Here is a 23,419-nt window from a genome sequence, read left to right as displayed (position 1 = left end):
GGACCTCTTCCATTCTACTCTAATGGAACAAAACCTATAAAGTTATGCTTGATAATGATTTTGTTTCTTGATTTAAACCAGTTAACCCAAATGCACAGTTTGTGTTGGAATACAACTAATAGCTGTTCTAGAACAAATTATACTGAACTGAGAAAAACCAATTTAATAAATTTTTTCATAAATATTTGTATAAAGGCACAAGATACCAGCTTTTTTACAAAGTTTAAGAACTTCCTCTCCTTTGGTGCTTATTGTTTCTTTTTCTTCTTGTGTAGCAGTAGTTTCGTGGAAGAGGTTCCTTGATGGTGAAAGCAATTTATAATACTCCTGCAGTGGTAAATCTACACTGATTCTGGTTTTCCCCACAGACTAACACTGCGGCAGGCTATGAAAACATCTGTGTGTCTGATTTTAATGTGCCACTACAAACTGATAGTAACTGGAAATGTTCTCAACGGATTTAGATTAGTTATCTTCAAAAATTTGCAGTATGCAAACCCCTGAATCTGTAGCCACAGATAGTAAATATAGCAAATTGACTGACAGCTAGGCTTGATTTTCTTGATCCTTTTAGTACTATCCCACAGGCCCACTTAACACTTCTGGTTTAAGTTTTAAGCAATATAAAAATCTATCCCCTCCCCCTACAAGTAGGATGCTGTTTGATTCACATTCAAAGGGCATGCAACAAAACACAGAAAAACTTGACCTTAAAAATAAAAAAATGATGAGTAAATGATTTTGTTTGGTATTATTTCAGAGTCAGGTAAAGTAGAAAGTTTTCAGGAACATGAACATATGTTTGCAGAAAAAATAAATAAATGACTAGGAGGTCTGTCTTTTTAGAGCTGAACAGGGAGGAGATAGGGAACTGCAGGAGGTTCAACCCTGTACCAAGTAATTTATTTCTCACAGAGCTAAAGCTGCTAACCACTGTTAGGTTCTGTTTTATCTTTCTCCTGGAGACTATCATTCAGATTGCCCTCTCTGCCTACGAAATAATCCAAGCAGGACAGAAGCAAATTAAGGCTGCTGCAGCATAACCAAACTGCTATCTGTCTTTTTTATTTCCCTAATATTACTGTAATACTTGGAGATTAAGCTGTCCCTTGAGAAAGAACATTCTTCTCCTTGTTACTAGTTGTCTGCGTGGTTGACTCGGTAACTTGCTCACTTGTTTCCTTCTGCTGTCTCATACTAATACTCTGCAGACCATGTCATGCACGGCCCTTTATAATTTCTTGTACAGAGATGTTGTAGTTAATGATTGTTAGATGTTGACTTTTATGGCTCATAAAGCCACTAGCAGATATCAAATTTAATATGATCAACTGACATCAATGATGTATTTTATCTCTGGCTTTGAATTACTTAATTCTGGAGTTTGCAGTATTAAAAAGAACACAGCACCACAGAAGAGGCCTTTGAAAACTGCTTATTAGCAAACAAGAGTTTCTGATATAACCCAAAGGCTATGGCAACCAGACACCACACAGCTAGAGTAGAGACACTGCAACACAAGAGCTTCCAAGCACTGATACCTCTGGCAAATCAGCTCCACGGGAGAAGCAGGATTCCTGCTTGTTTCAGGGTTCTTGGTTTCAGGGAAGTAGACACCTTGCTCAGACTAATATGTATCTTTTGAAGACACATCACGGTCCATAAAATCAAATGAGGTGCCAATAGCTTGGGCGAAGCAGCTTACACTGGAAGAAAGGATAAGAGAGAAGGCAGGCTCACAGGGAGGAAACGGAATGGAGGTGCTCAGAACCCCACCTCCCCCCAACAAATAGCCCAATTCTGTAGTCATTAAATAGTATGTATTATTGACTGAATGCTACTGGACTGAGCAAGTTCCTTGGCTGGCCACAGTTTACTAATTTTGCCTACCAACCCTGCAATAACAAATATAATGGTTTGACCAAACAGGGTGATAGGCAGTAATTAGCTGAAGTGCCTTCCTTCATGAAACCCTGCATGTGCCCAGATCACAGGTAGAGTCCAGATGAGATGGACTGTTTTTTTTTTTCCCTTTGGGATACTAGAGCGAAGTAGCTAGCATGGTGAAATGAACTGGTCTAATGTACCACAGTAACCCCCAGAGTTATGAGCAGCTGGAAAGGGTGTCTGTGCAGCAAAGTATTCCAAGCACCATAAAACAGTTTTATTCTTCAGATTTTACTATAATGAGATCCTAACTATGCAAAATTAAATTTCCCATGATGTCAGGATTTCATCACATGCATTTCCCTCAGCCCCAACTCACACTGTGCACCAAAAAATTATGGCCCCTTTCTTTGTGTGTTGTATCATCCCCAAGCTTTTCCTCTAATCTGTATCTCATTGCCAACAAACATTCGTACACCAGTCTCCCCCACCACCACCCAGGAAGGGAGTAGACACATTATTTTATGCTCGGTTGAGTGCAACCAGCCTGTTCTCACACTCAGCGACAGATGGAACATTTGAAGCACGCAAGTTGTAGGCACCAGTTTGAATCCCTCTCTGGTCACCAGCATGGGATTTTATTCCGTTACCTACAACCGGCATTCAGCAAAACATCCAAGATCATACTCTACAAAATACTGCGCTAACACTACTTTTCAAGAGGAATAGCTATCGTTGCTAAATAGTTTCCAAGAAAATAGAGACTGTGAAGTAGATACCCAGATGTTATCCTTTCTCCATTTGTGGGGCATGATTCACACATACTGCTTCTCCTCCACCCTGGGGAAAAAAAACAAAACCACCACCACTAAAAAACACAGATTTTCCCCTTCTTGATCTGGTTAGGTTTTGCCAGGGGAGAAAGACACCCTAGGAACGTAGATTAAGTATTGAGAAAAAAGAAGTAGAAGCTACAAAGAAGAGCTTCTACTTGTCAGTTGGCAACCTTTAGTTCCCTTCTGTGTTGCTGATGTATTTGTCTGGTGATGCAGCTACTAAATAATACCTGCTTGTATTTAAACACAAACAGTCAAGGGTTTTTTTTAGTTTTTTTTTTTTTTTTTTATATTAGCACTCTGCACAGGGGGGATTTTGACACCTGGAATTAGCATGTTAATAACTAAAACTCCCTGAAAAAGTTCAGCTGTGAATACAACAGTAAGCCATATGACAAAAAGAGGTGTATGAAGCTGCATTTGCTGCTGTTTTTTGGGGACTACCTCTACCTGCACATTTCAGTCTACATTATTACTGCACTTCAGTCTGCTCTGGTGCATGTAACAATCATTCTGGATTCTTCATGTGGTATATACAAAGTGGAGTTTACTCTGAGTTATAATACAGGGGGAGCAATTAATGATTGCTGGTGGAGAAAGAGGAGGATGCACAAGACAGACCTTAATGATCTCTTTTAGGTGCTAATATAGCTCTTATACTGTTGCACAAGAGTATCTCATGCTCTTTGATCATCAAAACATCTTAATGACTGGACCACATATCCTTACCTTCCTACTTCTTACCTTCCTTTCCTAAGAGGATCACATGGAGCTTAACTAAACACATTATAGAACTGTTTTTATAGTTCCTGACATTGATAAAGGAGATCTTGGGAGATTCTGAAAGAGAAAAGAATCCGAGTGAGAGAATTCGATGTGCACATGGTAAAAAGGCACAAGAGAGAGGTTCAGAAAAGAGAAATGAAGAGATTTGAGGATCTTTTCTGCCATCAGTTTGATTAGGTTTTTGACTGGAACATAGGCATTTTCATGACTTTTCAAACATCCAACTTGTCAGAACATAGTGCTATGAGATCTACAGCATTAATGGTCCAAAACCAAAACCACAGCTTCCCAGGTGGGAGCTAGGTGACAGACACTGCAATGCAAGCAGGTGCAGGGACATGACTATATGTTAAGTTTCTTATTTTCTATTAGGCTTATCTAAAATTAAAATAGAACTATTCATAATTCTTCATTTCACCAGCTAGCAAAGTGTCTTCATTTACTTTTAAGAAAAAAGGATTCACTTCAATGTTAAGTACAAGCCTGCATAAATGAAATACGTAACTAAAAGAAGACATTAAGTGATATTTGTACAAACACACTTTCCAGCAATCATTCTAATTTTAATTATCTCTAGTGGGTGAACCCTGTCTCTGAACAAGTCAAATGGTGTTTTGCAGCTGATCTCTAACTCTGTGGGCTCTGTCTTCTACTTCAAATCTGCTTTGCTGCTTTCCTGTTGGTATTTCATTCAATTCAGAGATTTCTAAATGTGCTCCATTTTTATCTATACAGTAAACCAAAGTGCACTCATAATAAAACTTGGATGCAAATAATATTTAAAAATAAGATTCAGGAAACTTGCAAGCCATTTTTCTGGCAAAAAATACTGTATGTTCAAGACTACCTAAATAAAGATTTTACAGGAACCTCACACAAACAGGTACATGCCTCTTCATCCCTCCGAATTCTCAGAACTCTTGAATGAGACTTCTTTTATCCTTGTCTTAGTCCCTGAAGTTACACACATCATCAAGTTAAAAAAGATAGGCTTGTTATTAACAAATGTTCATAAACATAACATCTTTATAGATATCCTCTGTGTGAGCAGATCAAGCCACTCTCCATATGTATTTAAAAGTACTGGAAGTCTGGAGTTTTTAAGTTGTCAGACCTGTGCATGGGTAAGAGGGGCTCTATTTTCACTCAGAGCAGCGAGAGATTAGCAGCTTGAAATCACTTTGACAGTTTCAGTTACTCTATTGCATACCGCAGGGAATTTTAATTCCAACCTGTGAAATTGTAATTGCTTCTCAAGGAGAGTGGAAGGATTCTGGGTAATGGCCACAGCCAAGCTCATTGTCAGAGTTGCCAGTTGCCGCCACTTCAGCTATTACTTGCTGTTATTCAAAAATCACTCCAGCTTTCCATATGGGAAGTTGAACTGGGGAGTGAAACTAAATTAACAGAAGCTGTCAGATGTTCAAAAATGTGCAGGCAATGATGTGACAGAGGTGGACGAACTCTCCTCAGAAGGTACTTTCTCCTCCTTTCCCTCTCTTTCTTTACAGAACAAGCCTTACATACAAAGACAATTTTTAATTTATACTCTTTTTCTAAACAAGGATACTATTAATACCGTTAATGAAAAGATTAAATAACAAACCCCTCCAGCATCTAAAACCATGCACACACAAGACAAAAAATGTATGCTTAATGTTGTTCAGAAGAGATTCATGATGTCTTTGCTATTCAAGTTTTGTGGTTTGCAAGATTCCTCACTGAAAACATCTAAAGAGGACTCAGAGCTAACACAGATATTTAAGAAAAATAATTGAGACTTCTTTGGTATCACAAGGAAATTAGGTTCTCCTCTGCTTTAAAAAAAGAAAGAAAGAAAGAAAAGGCATTGAATATAAATTGCTTATTAGCTAGACACATTCTGTGGTGTGTTTATGCATGTGTAAGAGTGATGTGTTGACTGTGGGGAAACTTCTCTTGCAATGTCCTCATTAAATTAGAGTATACTGAATTTGTCTACCAGTCTGAGGGCTTGTAGAGAGACAGCACTTTGTGGAGGTAAGTCTCAAACACAACACTGTTGTAAAAATTAAGAATACCACCTGACACATTTACAGAGCCAAATGGGAGCAAAAAATCACATATCAAATGTGTTCAAGTCAACCTGCTCCATACAGTAGATAGAGCTACTTCATTCTTTGCTCACTGAAGTTTCCAGGTGGCCTTCAACAGTATTCTCAAGCAGCACACAGTTGGCGTTTTGCCTGAAGTTTCAGGTGAGGTGTTTGATCAGAATTAATTTGTTCAGCGCAGTGGCTTTTAAAGCTTCAGCTGTAGGTAAATGGAAACAAATGAAGAATGCTCTATTTCTGTATGATACAAAGTGTTAAAAAGCCTTCTCAAAATCTAAAGGAAGATGAKAAAACACTTGATAACAAACACTTTCTACATATTGGTAGAAAGTTCAGTTTAAGAATATATGTGGATAATTTCATCTACAGACAAATCTTCACCTTCTTTCTATATATTGCATTATTTCTGAGAAAATAAGTTGGTCCCATTAAAGCCAATGATGCACAGAATCTAAATCACAAGCTTCGTAAATCTCTGTAACAGTTGATGCAATGAGTCTGTAATTTTTACGATAAGATAAGCTAGAGAGACTGACAGCAAGACTGCTAGAGGCATAGAACATATTTGCATAGTTTATTCCCATCAAATGTAAAAATTTGGCTGAGATTTAATAACTTTGTCAGCTCACAGTTTTCCTGAGAAATATGCAGTGCTTTCCTGAAAACTTCAGCTCCTGGAGTCAAAAGGTTTTTTTTTTGAGAATTTCCAATCTGTTAAAAATCTAAGTTACTGGTTCTTACATATTCCTGGTTGTAGAGAAAAGCCTGAAAATACAAACAAAAGCAAATCAAGAGCACAGGGTTTTTTAAAAATCTCATGCATTCTGAGTCTTGGTTCATGACCTTCAGTGGATGAAATAAGAAATATAATACTTAAGTCATTACATACCTAATTTCCTGAAGAAGGTTACATTTGCTTTTATAATCTACAGCCTGTACTAAAAGCATCGTGGTGGAACTTCTGGATTAATTGTCTGTAACTATTATGAATCCTCACCTTGTAAAGTACAAAGAATCCTTCCCAGGTGAATACTTGTCTGCATTACAGAGCCATGTAGGGAGCTGAACTGAGTCTGTGCTGGGTACTCCACAAAAACTGTACTAAAAAAGACAGTCCCTGCCCTTAAGATTTTAAGCTGACTTTTCAAGTGGAAGTTTGGATAAAGATCCAGAAAGGTGACAGGGAATGAGCAGGTGAACAACGTCGTGGGGTCAGCTGCAGCACAACCGGGCATGGACTCCAGTTCCTGACTGACCAGCACAATCTCGAGAGGTGTGGAGATCCTGCCATGACATAAATGGCTGCAGAAGGTAAGTCAAAATATGCAGTGTGTAAAATGTAACCTTCCCACTAACAGAGCAGTATTTTCTTACACACAGTCTGATCTAATGCACAGCTAATACAAGACTCATATTTGGCTCTCTGGGCATTATACCAGGTCCAAAGAGAAAGTATTAAATCCACCTTTCAGCAGAATTCCACCACCAGACTTCCATCTTCCCATACAGTGATAAAAAACAATACCTTTCAAACTATTTTTATGTAAAAATTATTTTTTGTTGCATTAATAAAGCCTAATAACTCATTCTGGAGTTGACAGAGGCAAGATGGCAGGCCAAAAATTCTTTCAGACATGACAGCAAAATCAATAGCAACAAATAACAGACTTTAATGGCCCAATCCTTGTATTTAATATTTGATTCTAATGTAAAAAGACACATATCAAACCATCACACTGTATTAAGCAAAATCTTTAAGGAAGCTTTAAATGTTCTGCCTATAAAAAATTACCAGCAGTACTCAATGGAAAGATTCCTTAATAACTTCATGAGTTTCTTACATGCAATTTTACCTGCAACAGCAGATATGAAAAGAATAAATAATGCAAACATTGCATCATTTCAGAAAAAGAAGGAAGAGGAGAAATGCAATTAACTTTTTTTTTTGATAAACCAACCAAAGTTTTCAAATGTTGGCAGAGAGGTACCCCTAGAGCTGTGAATGACAGGAAAGGCATAGGATGAGTACAAATTATTGCCCGATTTATAACAGCTTTTTTTTTTAAAAAGAGAGTTTTTGGTAAAAGTGTTTCCTTTGAAGACTTTAAACGGCAATTTTATTGTTTTCATAAAAGCTTCTTTCAGTTCATGGTTCTGTTTACATCCCTCCATAGTAAAACGTAACAAGAACTGCCAGTAAAGCCAGGCTGATAGACAATATCTTCAGTCCTTCTTGTGGCCAGAGGAGTTGCAAAGCCATCCTGGAGCTGAACAGTGTTTTCACCGGGATCTCAGCAGAAGGGTGTGCTTTCCAGTTTGAGCCGTTCTGTGGTGCATGTCTGAACTCCTGTGAAGAAATGCAGACATTAAGACTGAAACTGTGCTATGTATTTTTGATTGCATCTACCAAATACAAATGAAATCTCCCCTTAGTATTGTAGTTCAAAATAATATCCCTTTTTTAGACAAACAACAATTCAGCCTACACTGCATCATCATCAGGCCATCTGATTTTCATACAGAATTCCTACTGATGCCATACAGAGTCAATCTTTCTAATGAAATTAACTGTCAAATCAATGATGCTGTTAGGAACAGAAACAAATCCCAGACCTCAATGCCATCAGAGAGAGTTGTTTCAACATTATTTATTTATTTGTTTGTTTTGCTGCTATCTCACTACTCTCCCACTTTTCCTTTCTTCAAAAGAAATGTCTAGTTAGTGATAAAGGGAACCACAACACAACCATCCTTTGCACAGCAGGGTTCTTCCACAGTCAATCATCGTCTCTGGGTGTGCCAGCTCAGTGGTGCTTTAAAATCCTCCCACTGGGCTTTTCCCCTGACCCTCAGGAGGCAGCTGTGCTAAAACACGCACCTTCTCGTTCAGCATATTTAATCCGAGTCGCCTGCTGTTACCATGCTCAACCTGATTGTGAGCACCAAGATCCCCCAGAACATGAGGACTTTTAACTGCAGCACAGTTACAGATGTTGAGCCACTATTTCAGCTTAAAATCCAAGTGGAAAGAATAAGAAACAGTTTTCTCTTGCAACCTTGTTTGCACACTAGCATTGTAGATATTTAAGAACATCTAGTTAAACTATAATCTAATGACATTTGCAAGAGGCATATGCGGTAAAGAAATTATAAACAATGATTTAATGATCTTGCATCATAAAATTCAATATTTCAATTCTTTATTTCTTTTTTTTTCCCCCTCTATTTCAATACTCCCTTAGGAATTCAAATGAACACAACTGGGTTTTTAATTGGTTTGAAATCTTCCATGTAAAAAGGGATTTTGATGCACCCATTCTTTTTTTCTCCTTTCATGCTTTGTAGAAAACAAGCGGGGCAAAGCAGGCCACCCGAGAAGTACCTGTTTGGAAAATCTTGTATTTCCACGCAGCTGAAACAGGGTCATGTGAAAATACAGACCAGATGCCTGCTTTACTCCTTCACCAAACGCATTTCTGGGCAAATTCTGAGAAACATAAATGTTCCATGAAATGTGCCTGCCCCTGTGAAAGCATGACAACGCACTCCAAACTGTCCATAGCTGTCTTCCGTTTTCCATTTCAGGAATCCCTTCCATTACAGTAATTGCAGAAGGAAAATAATGATTACCACCGATTAGGTAAGTAAGCGTCAAAGGGGCAAATGACAGCCTGACATAAGTACTGTTCTAACATCTGAGGTATTGTTGATTTAGATTGCAAATTATATAGGTGGAGAGGATTATGACGTATGAAAGGAGGATGACTTCTTATATGTACTGCACCTAAAAGATATCAACTGGGTAAAGAGTTGAAAAATAAACAGGTAAGCAAATTGGGGTGTAGTTCCCTGCAGTGAAAGGCACGACAATGAAAGGATTCCAGGACTACAGCCTACATCATGCAGAGTATGTTAGCTGCACCAAAGACATAGACAAACTGGTTCATGTTAAGTAATTAATTACAATCAATTCCTAAGGCATCTGAAATAGTAATAACTGGCCACAGCTATTTTATTCCAAAAATATCAAAGATGATTACCCTTTAAATGCAGAATAAACTGAAAACACAGAGTATCAACTATTAAGGATTTTATATATATGAACCAAAACTCATCTGCGACATATTATTTTTTGAGATTTATAAAGCCATCCTTTCGTTTGCAGGTCTCACAAAACTCTATCAATCTAAGGCACATAATTTATGGTCATGAGCAATTTTTACATTTTTTTTGTATGTTAACGCTAAAGGCTAAGATGATTTAAAAGAATGGATAAGGCTGTAAAGATATCAATACCACCTAAGATTGATTTATTGATATTTAATTTTCACTGATTCATGACTTTTTAAATTTGGCTGACTACACTGCTCATTAAATGTTTCTACACAGTTCAATAATCAGCAAAACTGGGAAGTCCTGAATATTTAGTTGTAATTCATTAGAAAACAGAGAAAAAAGGCCAGTACCTTACAAAGGGCCTTGTCACTTTCTCCTACATGGTCCTCTTCTTGGCCTGAGTTCCTACATGCCTGTCCCTGCAAAACCAGGGATAACCAGCAAAATCTCCCAAACAGAAGTCACAGCTTGTGAGAATTTCTGAGAGAGAATTATTTTCTGTACAAACAATTAAACACATTAGTGTTCTCACGCATTCATTCATGTCCCTGTGCAGTAGTCTTCGACAGTAATTTCACTGGCCCTTCATTTCCGTTTTCCATTTTTCAGTTTTCCCACATGTAACAATGTTATCTTGTTAGTATTATCTTGACCATGTATAGCCTATACTGTTTCCATTTTGTATGATACTGTTTTCTTAAACTGCCATTGCATTATGCACTGCATTATGCATTATGCAGCACTGCATACTCCTAATAAGACAGAATGCCAAAAGAAATTTTAGCAGCGTTTGTAAAGTTCTGGTGGTGATCGGACTTCATTAGCCCCATGGTCAGAGCTGCCCCCGGTGGCGTTGCATCTGAGTTAAGTCAGCCAACCTTCAGGAGACTAAGCATCAGATAAATTTATTTAGACTCCACATAGTATCTAAACTGGTACCTCTGTGTGGTGCTAAACTGCACAAGGTGGATATATCAGCTCAGTCAATGTTCATTCAGCAGTCTCTGTATTACAATGCATATGGCTTACTGCATCCTCTGTAAAGTTGTGAACATCATTTTCTTCTTTATTTTACCATGATTTTTGCCATAAATTGGATGATCATACTGAAACACTAAACCCATTTTTTATTTCTTTCTGTAGATGAGATTTTTCTCTTATAATATTTTCTAATGTGGAAACTTAACTGGGTTGGAGATACAATTCTGACAACTGCACTGTTTTTGTTTTCCTTCCATGTTATATTTTGAACTCTGACGCATGTGTTTATACTGACAGTCACATTTTCTGAAATGTTTGCACAAAGCTCTCAGATCCTATAAGAAATTGTAAAACCCTTTAAACCAGAAGTTATTATTCCAATAGATGCATACTGTGGTTTTGATATGAAACACTATTACCTTGCAAATGTGAATTCTTTATGAATGCATACCAGATTAAAATGTTCTTACATAGACAAAAATATCACTATTTGCAGACCAAAATGATTCTTTTAAGATGTATTTCACAGTTTATCACTAAAAACAATACTGCATTTCTGTTTGATAATGTAAATCTCTTCAAACAAGCCTGCCGTACAGTTTGTTCCAAAGAAAGTCATCAATGAATATTTTCATCTGATCCATAAAGGAACCACTAGAAACCACTCCCTAGTTTGCCGCCAGATTCTGTCTTGCAACACATGGGCATGGGCACTGGTCTGTGGTATCGCATGGGCAATATCAGACACTTTCTTGAAAATTTTAGTCATTATTCCCACAGAATATGCACTCATAAAAACAGTACATCTGAGATGTTCTTTAGAAAACGGCAATCATTTGTCTGCCCTGAAATCTGTACAACAGCTTTTAAAAACATTATAATCTGTCAGAGACACCTGCAGGTAGATGTTTCTTCCTTAGAGTCTGTTCTGCAGCTCTGTAAGACGCAGGACAAAACTCCCAATGGAAAGAGGAAGAGCTACGTTTAACTGAATACATTCTTGTGCTCTCTTAAGCCTGAGCTAAGGCCTGGCGTGGCCCTCAGAGCAAACTGAAGAAAGTGAAGGGCCTATCTAAAATATAATCAGTTCTTTATGTCATGTAACTAGCATAGTACCAGCTGTGCTAGTGAAAAACATATTACAAATGTTTGCATATGGGCAAAAAGCCTTGTTGTAGGCTGTTCTGTTTGAGAAACTGGTTTTAAGGTGTATCAGCAAAGTATATAGTAAACACTGTAGTATATATTGCATGCACACAAGTCAGGGAGAGGAAGAAGTTATAGCAGCTAAAACTAAAATTCTGCATTGTAGAGTAGACAAGATTTAGATTACGGCTGCTTGTGTGGGCTGTCATATGAGCTTCAGAGTTTGCAATATTGCACTGCTGCATTCTGAGCCGCTGCCACTCTCTTCTCTAAAGCCTTCCACACACTGCACCCTGAACGACTGTCCTAGACAACTGCAGAACACCTTTCTCATTTCCTGCTTTAAGGGGAGTTCTCCACAGAAAAACAAGTTTATTAGTTTTTTTTATGCAACTCTGGCATAAAAAAGCTGCATGGAGGCAAAGACCTCATTTGCTGAGAGCCAATTAGACTGATCCACTCCCTGTGCTCTCATTTTATGGAAGTATTAATTCTGAAAAGGCCCTTATCTGTATCTATAGATAAAATAGTTGTATTATATTTACTCTTCAAGAAAATCCTCAAGCATTTCTGTAATATTCTGAGATGAAATTTTCTCAGCTGGTGATATTTACCATACTTTACTCACTAGTCAGACTCCAACAGTTTCTTAAGCTGAGCTCAGAAATTACACTTTTGTAGCTTCAAGACCTGGGAAGATTAGCATAACGTTTCAGTTCAGTGGAATTGAAAACTAAATCCAAAATCTTTTTTTCACCTGAAAAATAATTGCTCCAAATATTTTTCTGAAGAAGTTTCCAGAAATACATATTTATACTAATTCGAGCCATGATAGCTCAGAAACGCTTGGTAGACTTGTTATTAATAAAGTGCACTGCTCTCATTAAAAATGACCATGATGAAGGAAAAGGTACTCTAAGATTTAAACTTATATACTATTAATCAAAATGAGGGGGGGGAGGGAAATTACCAAACTGAAATGCAAAAACAGCCACTTTGAGCTAAGCATCTTGTATTTCCATGGAGGCAGCCTTTCATCTTGTTTTGGCACTTGCAAAGTAAACACAAGACTTTGCTAATAAGGTATAAGATAAATTATTAAACCATCCAGTGTATGATCAAATGCATTTCAGATAATTTTTTGAATAATTCTGCCTTGACAACTGCCAGGAGTAATATATTTTGTGTACCTTTGCACAGACCCATTGATTGCTGTCTTTCTGAAGCTCCAGTCCCAGACTGAAACTGCTGTGCATGAAAGAAATATATAATCATATCAAAACCTAAGCTTTGGCAGCTGTCGATCACAGCCTAGCTTTTTGTAAGATCTCACTTCATGTTAGTCAACAAAGACATGATAGTAACTCTTTAGCTCTGAGCTGAGGTTTTAATAGATTCAAAACATTTCTTACATGCAAATTTCTTTTATGGCTCAGGGGCACTGTTAGAGCTAGAAGTGTTAGCTAACAGCTGTGAAAAACTACTTAACTGAGCATATCTCAAGATAAATTAGACTCCTGAATCTTTTAGCCCAATGAAGTACACCTTACGCACTTGTATTACTGGGTCTAAAAATACAGACTTTTATATAATCATGCACAACAAGTGTGTGTGACAAATTAAAAGAAAATATGTTAAAATATGCATTACATATCCTACTGTGCTATTTGAAACTCTAGGCTGTTACACTTCGGAGGCGTTTTTCAGATTTAAAAAACAAACAGTAGCTGAAGGTCACATAGATTACACATCAGAAAAATATGTAAATGAAATTTTATTGAATAGTTCCAGAAGGCATATTAAGTTCTATAGGTATTAAGAGAGCTCCTTCATTTTATTACTTACTAAATTCTATCAGTCTTCTGCAAATTTGGAATGCTGATCTTAAAATAGAAAATAAACAGCACATAAAATATTTTTTTCTAATAAAATTACACAATAATTCCCACAGGAAGCATCCTTGCCGTCATACATCCCAATGAATGCACAGTGCTATGTCATTAAAAAAATGCTGTCTACAAGCATGCTTGTATCAGATATTGCCAACTGTATGCCATTCCTAGGAACTCACTGAATTCTGAATACACATGGAGTTTACTTATTCATTTAATGAAACGGGAAACTGAAAAATAATTAAAACAGCCAGGCGCTTTTGCAAAGGGAATTTCAYGTTGTTTCTTCTTTTTGTGTGTGCATATAGGACATGTATGTGTTTATGCTTTCATATATAAGAGAGGGGAGAAACAGAACTGAACTAAGGATAAATGAACATTTAATATTAATTTCTCAGTAAAAAGTCAATCAGGAATCTTAGCAATAATCAGGATTTTTAATCTGTTATCCCTGAATCATTATCACTGAAGTTATAGAAAGGAAATAAATAAACAAAAGCATCTTGCAAACAGTGCAATCGCTAAAACTGTCTTACTGTCTGTCATAGGATCACAGGATAATTCAGGCTGGAGATCTCTAGTCCAACCTCCTGCTCAAAGCAGGGCCAGCTATGAGATCAGACCAGGTTGCCCAGAGCTTTAACCARTTGGGTCTTGAAAACCTCTAAAGATGGAGACTGCACAGCCTCTCTTGGGCCCCTGCTCCACTGCTTGGCTGTCCTCATGGGGAAACAGTTTTTTATATCCAGCCTGGACTTCTCTTGTTCCAAATAATGCCCATTGTCTCTTGTCCTCCTAACACACACCTCTGTGAAGAGCCCAGCTCCGTCTTCTCGATAGCCTCCTCATAGGCACTGGGGCTGCTATTAGGTCCCCGAAGGCCATCTCTTTTACAGGCTGAACAAGCCCTAGTTCCTTAGTCTCTCCTCACAAGGCAAATGCTCCAGCCCCGACCTTCCTGGTGGCATTCTGCTGAACTCACTCCAGTTTATCAGTCCATAATTCACACCTAGATCACTACACATGACCCAATTAAGTCAGGTCAGCAATACTCCTAGCAGCTTGACCACAGTCAAATACAAACATAAAATGTATTTGATAATTGGAAGCCATGCAGAGATTGACTTTAAGCTCAGTTGCATCCAATCTGACAGTTTCTTCCAGATTTATCATCCCTTATGGAGATCATCTTTAACTATGGCCTACCCTGACCTACACAGCAAGTCAACAAAATCTTGATGTTTCTTTCTCTATAACACTTCCATGATCTACCATGGCTACTTTGGTCAACATAGCAAAAAATACCTTTCCAAACAGTCAACTACCTCTCACCTTGACTACTGCTACAGTCTCCTCCTGTCTGTCCTGTTTGTCTTTTCCCCATTTGCCTCCAGCACCACCTGACCATACAACCTCTTCTAATAAACAAAAATAGAGATGTCAATAGGAATACAAATGTGGAATAACACTCCATACCACGACTTACTGTCTGTGTCACACAGACCCATCTCTGGAACTTCCTCTTCTTCCTCTTATGTTAACATTAAATTCAAACTTTAACAGTCCTATATAAAAGTCCAGAAAAAATGAATTCTCTCTCTCTGTCTAAAGTAGCTGCAGCTGAATCTCTCTCCATTACCATAAGGCTCCATTTGTATTTTTTGGTAGATATCCCTCTGCTCTCTTCCATGATGTTCTTACCTAAAAAAATCCTTGCATACATACTTCTTTTTCCTCCCCCAAATAGTCTTTAAGGATTATTATTCCCTTAATGAGCCCATAAAATTCATAATGCCATTAAAAGCTAGACAGAAGGCTAAAGGACTGGGCTTATTAAATGACTTTGTGATCTACACTTTGAGGAAGACGGAAAACAACCAAATAGATGAATTAACAAAAGAAACAAGAACAATCAACAACCAAAAACCCAGCCAAAAACACCTCCAAAATGTTTAAAACACACTCGTGTGCCGCTTTCCATTATACTCACTTGTTTTAGCTTGTTTCCTTATATTTAACTGTAAATTCTTCCAGCCAGAAGTTGAATCTCTTCTACATAATTGTATTCTATGCTACCGTTAAACTTAGTGACTCAGTATCCTCCTACTATCCAAATAATGCATTTTCAAGATAACCTGGCATTCAAAATCAGAAGCTGCATTCTGAAAAATTCTCAGTGTGATGTCTGTATCCTGAGCTTTTTTAATGGGGTGTGGAAGTGTCACAATGATGAGGACCTCACATCACAGGAAACAAGTGACATGCGAGCTAGGGTTGCAGTTAGCAATTTCAACCAGAAAAGAACTGAGAGAGCTTTTAAGTGCAAAAAGTTCGTGATTCAAAAATCATGGTCATCCAAATAATCACCTGAAATGAAGAATGAACCCAGRAGCACAATGTGGACAAATTCAGGATGGAGATCTGTCACCATTGATTTCCCTGTGTGTAGCACAATTTTATAAAGGAGACAGCAGGTGCTTGCTCTGGGCACTTATCTGGTAATTAGCTGCCTAACAGACAAATCTCCTTCCTAGAGATCACCAGTACAGGCTTCATGGCTTTGAAAATACATTAGAGTGAATTACAAGATATATATTAACTTGTAAAAGCACTGAATGCCATTTTTCCAAAAGCCTTTTGGGTGTCAGTGAGCGTATCATGGCCTGTCTTAGTAAATATCCTTCCACATGATTCCAACTTACCACTTCTTTAAAGCTCCACATTACATCATTGCAGATTGTGTGTGTTGATTTAATATTTTAAGGCTGCATATTACAAAATAACAATTTTGCTGGTATATTTTGTGGAATAACAACTGAATGGCAAAGAACTGGCAGCATGTGAAAGTTCAAAGACTCTTCTACGGATGAGATTATGAAATGAAATATATTCTACTCTTTTTTTATAGCACAAGCTTTGAGACACCATCACCTTTTAAGTTTCTTTTTAAATCTTGAGGTTACAATGACAATTACATGGAGGTCAACTGTAGCTAGAGGCAAAGATCCAAAACATTTCTATTAGAAAGAATACCCCTGTAAAAAGAATTTCTAGATTTGAAAATACACATTCTTATCATAAGAACCGTAAATATAACTGAATGATATTCACATATCAAAACAGTGAAATGAGTAATATTGATTTTACTTGAAAGTGAACTCTCTGAGCGTATATTAAAACACCAAATTTTAGAATAATTTTATACTCCCAAACATTAGAAAACATAAAATACTGAAAGTCTTTCTAACTATTGTTATTTGCAAAGAATATTGTGACAAATATTCACGAAATATCTCAAGGGACATTCTCTCTCAAAATCAGGAAGAGCTTTTAAGATCTTTCACATGAAGCAAAGTAGAATAAGCAGATATACGTACATATTCTTGACTAAAACCTTCCACTTAATCCTAGAATCACAATCCTGAATTTACAACTTTTTCATTTATTCCTACAGAACTGTGCATTACAAACTGAAGATTCCAAGCAGACCTCAAGATTGTATTAAAAAACAATCATGGAGACAAAGGACCAGCCCTTCTTACATTCCAGTCTCACCATAAACATAGTATAAAATGAGCGGTATTAATATTTACAAATCATATTAGTTTCTAAAGTTTTAAACTATGTACAAATACGTAGCTGTGGGAATCTCCATGCCTCCCTCATTTTATAGGAAGAGAAACAAACACAGAAGATTAAAATGTCTGCAGTGCCATAAAGCAAGTCAGCAATTTAAGTTTCTATAATTCATGTCTCAGATCCAGCTGTCACCAGAAGCCAACAAAGTCTCTAAACCTTTACACCTCTGCCAAGTTTAAGTTTTAAATATATTTTCTTAAAGCTAAGCAATGCCCTAATATTTAGTATCCTGACAATTCCTCTTACATTGATTTTCACAGACTTTTCTGCCCACATATAAACAGTTCCAGGTCCTGGTACTGTAGGTCTCACCAAGTGCAGCTGGAATCAGTCTTCAGGAAAAAGGAGTATTTCATGAAAGTCTGACATTTAACAGTTAACAAAGTGTGACTGATCTTGACAAACTTTGTGGGTTCAGTGATAGTACAAAGGTTTTCTTTTCACATTGTCATGGCCTCTTTCCTTTAAGTATACTTACTTGTTTTAGGAGGTCTCCCATAGTGCCAGTTAGCATACTTTGGAGCACCTGAGCGAGTGTCTTGAAATCTGAGTCTCCTTTTTTAATTTCACACTCAGCCAAGTTCAACTGCAGTTAATGGAGGCCCTCTCATGGAAACATCGAACAATGGTTACTTTCTGGGACTAGCAAGCCTAACCGCTCTAAGACAATCTCTGTATCCCAAGTTTCTACAAATGATTCGTCAGCCCTTCTCCACAATAAAGACTGCATGAGAAAAACCCTTCTTGGCTTGCTGTGTATTTTATGCTAGATAATCATGATAGCACCTTGGCACTATCTTCCTTGCCTAAGACATCAAAGAACAGTAAGTATCCAATCTATAGGCTGTAACGAATATCTACCCTCAGGAGAGTATTTCCATCTTTCAGAGGGTGGTCTGACCAACTTACTTCTGTATCTGTAAAGGATTGAAGTGCATAAGCATGAACTTGCACTCTGTCGTGCTCAAATACTGGCAATATGTATCTCAGCTGAGAGCCTCCAGTGGATGCACTAGATCTCAGTCTTTTCTCACACAGGTTTTACATGGGGTGCTCAGTCAGGTTATAACTGATAGCCCCTAGTATTATTAATTCATGAGCAAAACAGTTTCTCTAGATTTAACCATGAAGTAACAAGCATTAATTCAATTTTTTTCTTCTAGACCTGATTCTCTGCAGTTAGTTTCTCTTCAGTGATGAACAGTCACAGTTTGCTTGAACACATGCTACAAAATGTTCAGTAATTTATAAACATCTAGTCCCAAGCATTTTAAACTGACCACTATCATATTAGTCCATTACATTGACCTTCTAGGGGACACTTTGGACTATCTTCTCTCTCTGTCTCACCTCCATCTGTGAAATGGGAAGACAAAGTTGCATTTCAGGAGGATATTGTGAAAATAAACTTACTACCATTGCTGAAGCACTCAAAAATCCAGTAATGGGAGTCACAGGAAAGGTTAGAAAGAAATGAATAACTCCTTGAAAGTGAGCTTTGAACACTGTGTAGCAAATAAAGCCTGCTATGACAGCTTCTCATTAAATGAATAGTCCCAGTTCTGTGTATAGAAGGAAACAAATTTTTCTCCATGTGTGTGCACGCGCCCATGCATAAGTGTGTGTGTGTGCAAGCRTGTGTTTGAAAATAGTGCATAAGCACATAATTAAAGGGTGAAACATAATATGATTGGCATCTATGTAGAAAAAAAGAACTGAAATTCTTGAATTTCCTTATTTCAGAGTACTCCACTTTACACTCCAAATAATTTGTACACTTATGTATGTGAGAAATACCATTCTTAGTTTCTCCTTGTTATCACATATAACAGGTCTTCAGCGTCATTGCAGTGTCAAACTTTTCTCCATACAGAAAAGAATTCTGGTCTGTAGAACACAACCCATAATATTTTAATACAGCTTTCTTTTCCATTTTGGTGTTTGGTTGTCACGTTAAGCTCTAGGTGAATACAAATATTAACTAGAATTGACTCTAAAACTACTGGTGTCCTGGATTCTATTTCTTTATCTCTGCCCTCCTAATAACTTTTGAGCCTACTCACCCTTTTCAACAACGGGAAGAGCAATCTGATAAGTTTCATAAAAGTCAAAGGCTGGTAGAAGAAAGAGACATAAATCACTGATCCCACTGAGGGAAAATATGAAATATGAACAGACACCTTAACCTTTTTTTTCCCCAGGTATTCCAGTGCAGAGGGATCTGATTGCAGTCTACCATTTTATAGCAATGTAGGATATGAGAGTGATTTTACATATAGGAAACAGTTGCAGAGTTATTTCTTCTACTTTTCAGATTTGCCATGTTAGGCCTAAGTTAAAATGGTATGAGTTTCTACCAATCACAATGTCATTCGTCCTAGGCCACTTCTTTATAAATGAGGAAAAGGTGAGGTTCTTCTGACGGATTCATAACCTTTGAAAAGAACTTCATTCACCTTTAAATCATTTCACCTACTTTTCTGAAACTCACAAGATCTTTCCCAAGATTAGGTAACACTGAAACACATTGCTTTCAGGAAAAGAAATGAAGAGTATCTGAGATAAACACAAATAAAACAGAAGACAACCTGAAAATGGCAAACATATAAAAGATGCCTACAAGGGGGAAACACAAGCCCACAGACTGATAACTGTGAGACTTGATTTAAGCTTTAGGATATTGATGGGTTTGGATTTTAGAATGCTTGATGTCTCCATACTAAAGCTTAGCAGCACTAAAACAGCCTCTTTTTATCACACAAGGTACCCTCCCAAGCATAACTGTATAATTCATTCCTTTCCAGTGATTAAGAGCTACACACCTGGCTTTCCCCTGTGGTCCTAAGACAAAATCGGATTATGCTATGGAATCTTAAGCGCTCCTCACTGAAAAAAAAAATGAACTGATGTTTATTTGGATAAAGATACATGTTGAATAGTTCAAAGAGGAGAAGAATCCCTGTCATTGTAAATACTACTTCCATTCCTTTACCAAATTAAAGTTAGTATATTTAAAAAAACTATCAGTCTCAGGGACAGACTTTCACAGACATCCTTTTTCACAGACATCCTTTATGTAGGATAATTATACTATCGGCATTTATTAAAGATTTTGTATGTGAGGATTGCAAAACAGTTTCCATACAGAGTCAGAGTGACTAAAAATGACTTACAATCACATATGAAATCATGTCAAAACAAGGATGAGGCTAAAAAAACCTCTCTAGTCTTGATAAGCCCCTTTCTTCAGGACCAGAAATCCATCTGATCGATATTATACTTAGGTATTTTTTCCTAGCTGTATCTCTAATCTTTTGACAAAAAGAAGAGATGAAAAGTACTGCCTACATATTTTTGTTCCTACATATTTTTGTTCCACAAATCTGCAAGCAATCTACCACAGCATATATGAAGCTATTAAGAGGATTCCATCAGTTTGAAAACTAAGTAATTTAATTAATAATTGTCATATATAATACTCTTTCAAGGAACCCAAGACTAAAGGAAAAGAATATTAATTTCCATGGGGCCATTCATTTTCCATTTGTTTCAATATTTATCAATCACACATCCACCTCATGTTGTAGTACATGGGTGGACAACCCTTTCTGACAGACCACATTAGTCTACTATAGGCCTTATATTTCTGTGCCTTGCCAATCACATAACCAGACATAAATTCATCATGTGATCAACAGTTAAAAGCTCTCCTTCTCCACACATTGTATATGCTCTCACATGTATGACCCTGTCCAGGTAGCCCTTGGAAAAGAAGGCATTGGACAATGTCTAGTGAGGCCGATGAACTGTTCTGGTTCACCTAATGTAATGACAACATGCTCATGCATCTACGGAGAGGACTTCTTTACAGGCCAAGTTCCAAAAAACAGTGTTTCTACTGGTAAGCCCAGGTAAAAAGGCAAAAAGAAGAGTGTTGAACATGGGAAGAAGTTGATGACACAGTAACATCAACATTCATTATGGCACTTGGAGGTTTATGTAAGTAGAGCGGGAAGCTGGGAAATAACTATTACTTATGGAATGATGAGCTAGGGAGGTCAAATACGCCCTTCCGGCCCTTAATCGTTCTGTGTGGTTATCATCACCCAAAATAACTATAAGTGTGCATTCCTTTTTAAGAAATGTTTATTACTGAAATTTTCTCAACTTCATGTTCTTATTTTACAAATGACTTGTCAGCCCTTCTCCACAATAAAGATTACATGAGGAAAGCCCATATCATCTCTTGCGTGTCTTGATGGCTCAGATGGCCATGTAGTTCAACTTTGATTTTGACTTTACACTAGTGTATCTTAATTAAAAATTATTTCATGCCAGTGCTTGCGAACTCAACAATAAAAAGCTGAAGCACCACTGAGGTACATAAATGTCGTTCCCTGTAATTCCAAAGTCTCAGGTTTTTGACTGAACCTGGGAAGAAAGAAAAAAGGTTTTCTCAAGATCATAATTTTATTGTTACATTAAACCTGAGCTGTAGTTCCTCTCTCCAGTAAAAGAAATGAAAGAGAAGTAAACAGGCTGAAGTCTTAACATGCTGTGGGCTTAAGTTTCAAACATGGGAAAACTATGTTTGATGCCCTCTGACTCTTCCGGAACCTCAAAAGATGCACCATTTCTGCTGTACCTCTGAGAAGCTGCTTAGAACAAACTCCCAATCAAAATGTGCAATAATTACAAAAAAGCTTTGGTGAAAAAGAAAGGCATAATATCTAAAGGACCATGCAAACAGATAGAATGCTAATTTTACTTTAGTGGGAATGTATACTAGAGTTGGGCTATATATACTAATCATCATGTCACGCCACCATCACAACCTTTCATACTAGACTGACTAGAACTTTCAGTTCAAGATTCTTCCCTCCCAACCCCTCATCAGATAATTATATCAAATCCAGTTATACTTTCTGGATTTTAACTAATAGGAGTTACCTAGCCTGTCATCAGAATAAGTCAGGAAAAATCTTTCTGCATCTTTAAGCAGGGTTCCAACATCTGAGAGAATAAATTAGAGTTATGGGGGGAAAATTTCAAGTCATTTAAATACATAATGAGAGGTAGTCAGAGGAAGGTTATCAAGATTGGTGCACTGTACACTAACCACAAGTAAAGCTGTTCTCTCTAATGAAGTGCTTAAATAATTAGTTACTTTTCTAAATGTTTCTTTAACAGTCTTTGATAAAACCCACAGAACAGCTTACTTTGGAACTTATTACGAACAAGAACTGAACCTGAAGTTAAATAAATCTAAGTGTCAGGTCTCATGAAAACCTCCAATACAATAGGCAATGAGCCAAGCTTCTTAGAGGTAGAACATAAACTTTTGAAGCAATTATCCCCACTTGAAGTTTGAGAAGGATTCTTTGAAAATATCTTTGATTCAGGGAACGATTGTACTAAAAGGGCAAGGATTTATTTCTGCTGTCCAGTAAACCTGCAACAACATGCTTTAATGCCTGATGGCATGATCAGAACTGATCTGATTACACGACAAAGTATCTAGAGTGAATGTTAAACTTGATATGGTACACAGCATGTATAAATACAAAATTACTGTACGTAACCTTTCACGAAGCACTGGTTTACTAAGTTTGCTTAGATATGACATCTTCCTGTGGACTGTATTGAAGCATATGGTTATTCTATTATATTCAACAGGGTCACATTAAGCTCTTTGGATATTCTAGCACAAATAGCAGTATATTTTTGCTGGACTAGATTTAAGGATCTAAATTTCACTGCCACTACACTGAACTATGGCATTTTGATGGTCCTGATATTTTTAAGATACACTTCTCTGGTGTAACCATGAAACAACAACTCATCCTTATTAGCCAAGGGCAGCCTTGGCTGCAGTGACCATGAGATGGTGGAGTTCAGGATCCTGCGAGGAGGAGGCAGGGCACTAAGTAGGATCGCAACCCTGGACTTCAGGAGAGCAAACTTGGGCCTCTTCAGGGACCTACTTGGAGGAATCCCATGGGTTAGGGCCCTAGAAGGAAGGGGCGTTCAAGAGAGCTGCTTA

The 23,419-nt window shown here is 37.4% G+C and overlaps 1 protein-coding gene across 1 annotated transcript in view; it reads right to left on the bottom strand.

Moving 5' to 3' along the window:
* Positions 1-7,248: 7,248 nt before the first annotated feature.
* Positions 7,249-23,419, bottom strand: part of LOC112973035 (threonylcarbamoyladenosine tRNA methylthiotransferase-like) — a gene marked incomplete at its 5' end in the record, with an annotated part of 322,440 nt that continues 306,269 nt past the window's right edge. The window contains one exon of the mRNA XM_026080384.1: positions 7,249-7,949. Within this exon, the coding sequence (XP_025936169.1) occupies positions 7,761-7,949 (189 nt within the window). The remainder of the gene's footprint in view (positions 7,950-23,419) is intronic.

This window comes from Apteryx rowi, unplaced genomic scaffold (assembly GCF_003343035.1).
Source record: "Apteryx rowi isolate R43461 unplaced genomic scaffold, aptRow1 scaffold_518, whole genome shotgun sequence".
In the NCBI taxonomy this organism is placed as follows: domain Eukaryota; kingdom Metazoa; phylum Chordata; class Aves; order Apterygiformes; family Apterygidae; genus Apteryx; species Apteryx rowi.
Note: the sequence above shows the minus strand (reverse complement) of the source record. Positions and strands in the feature narration are given on the sequence as shown.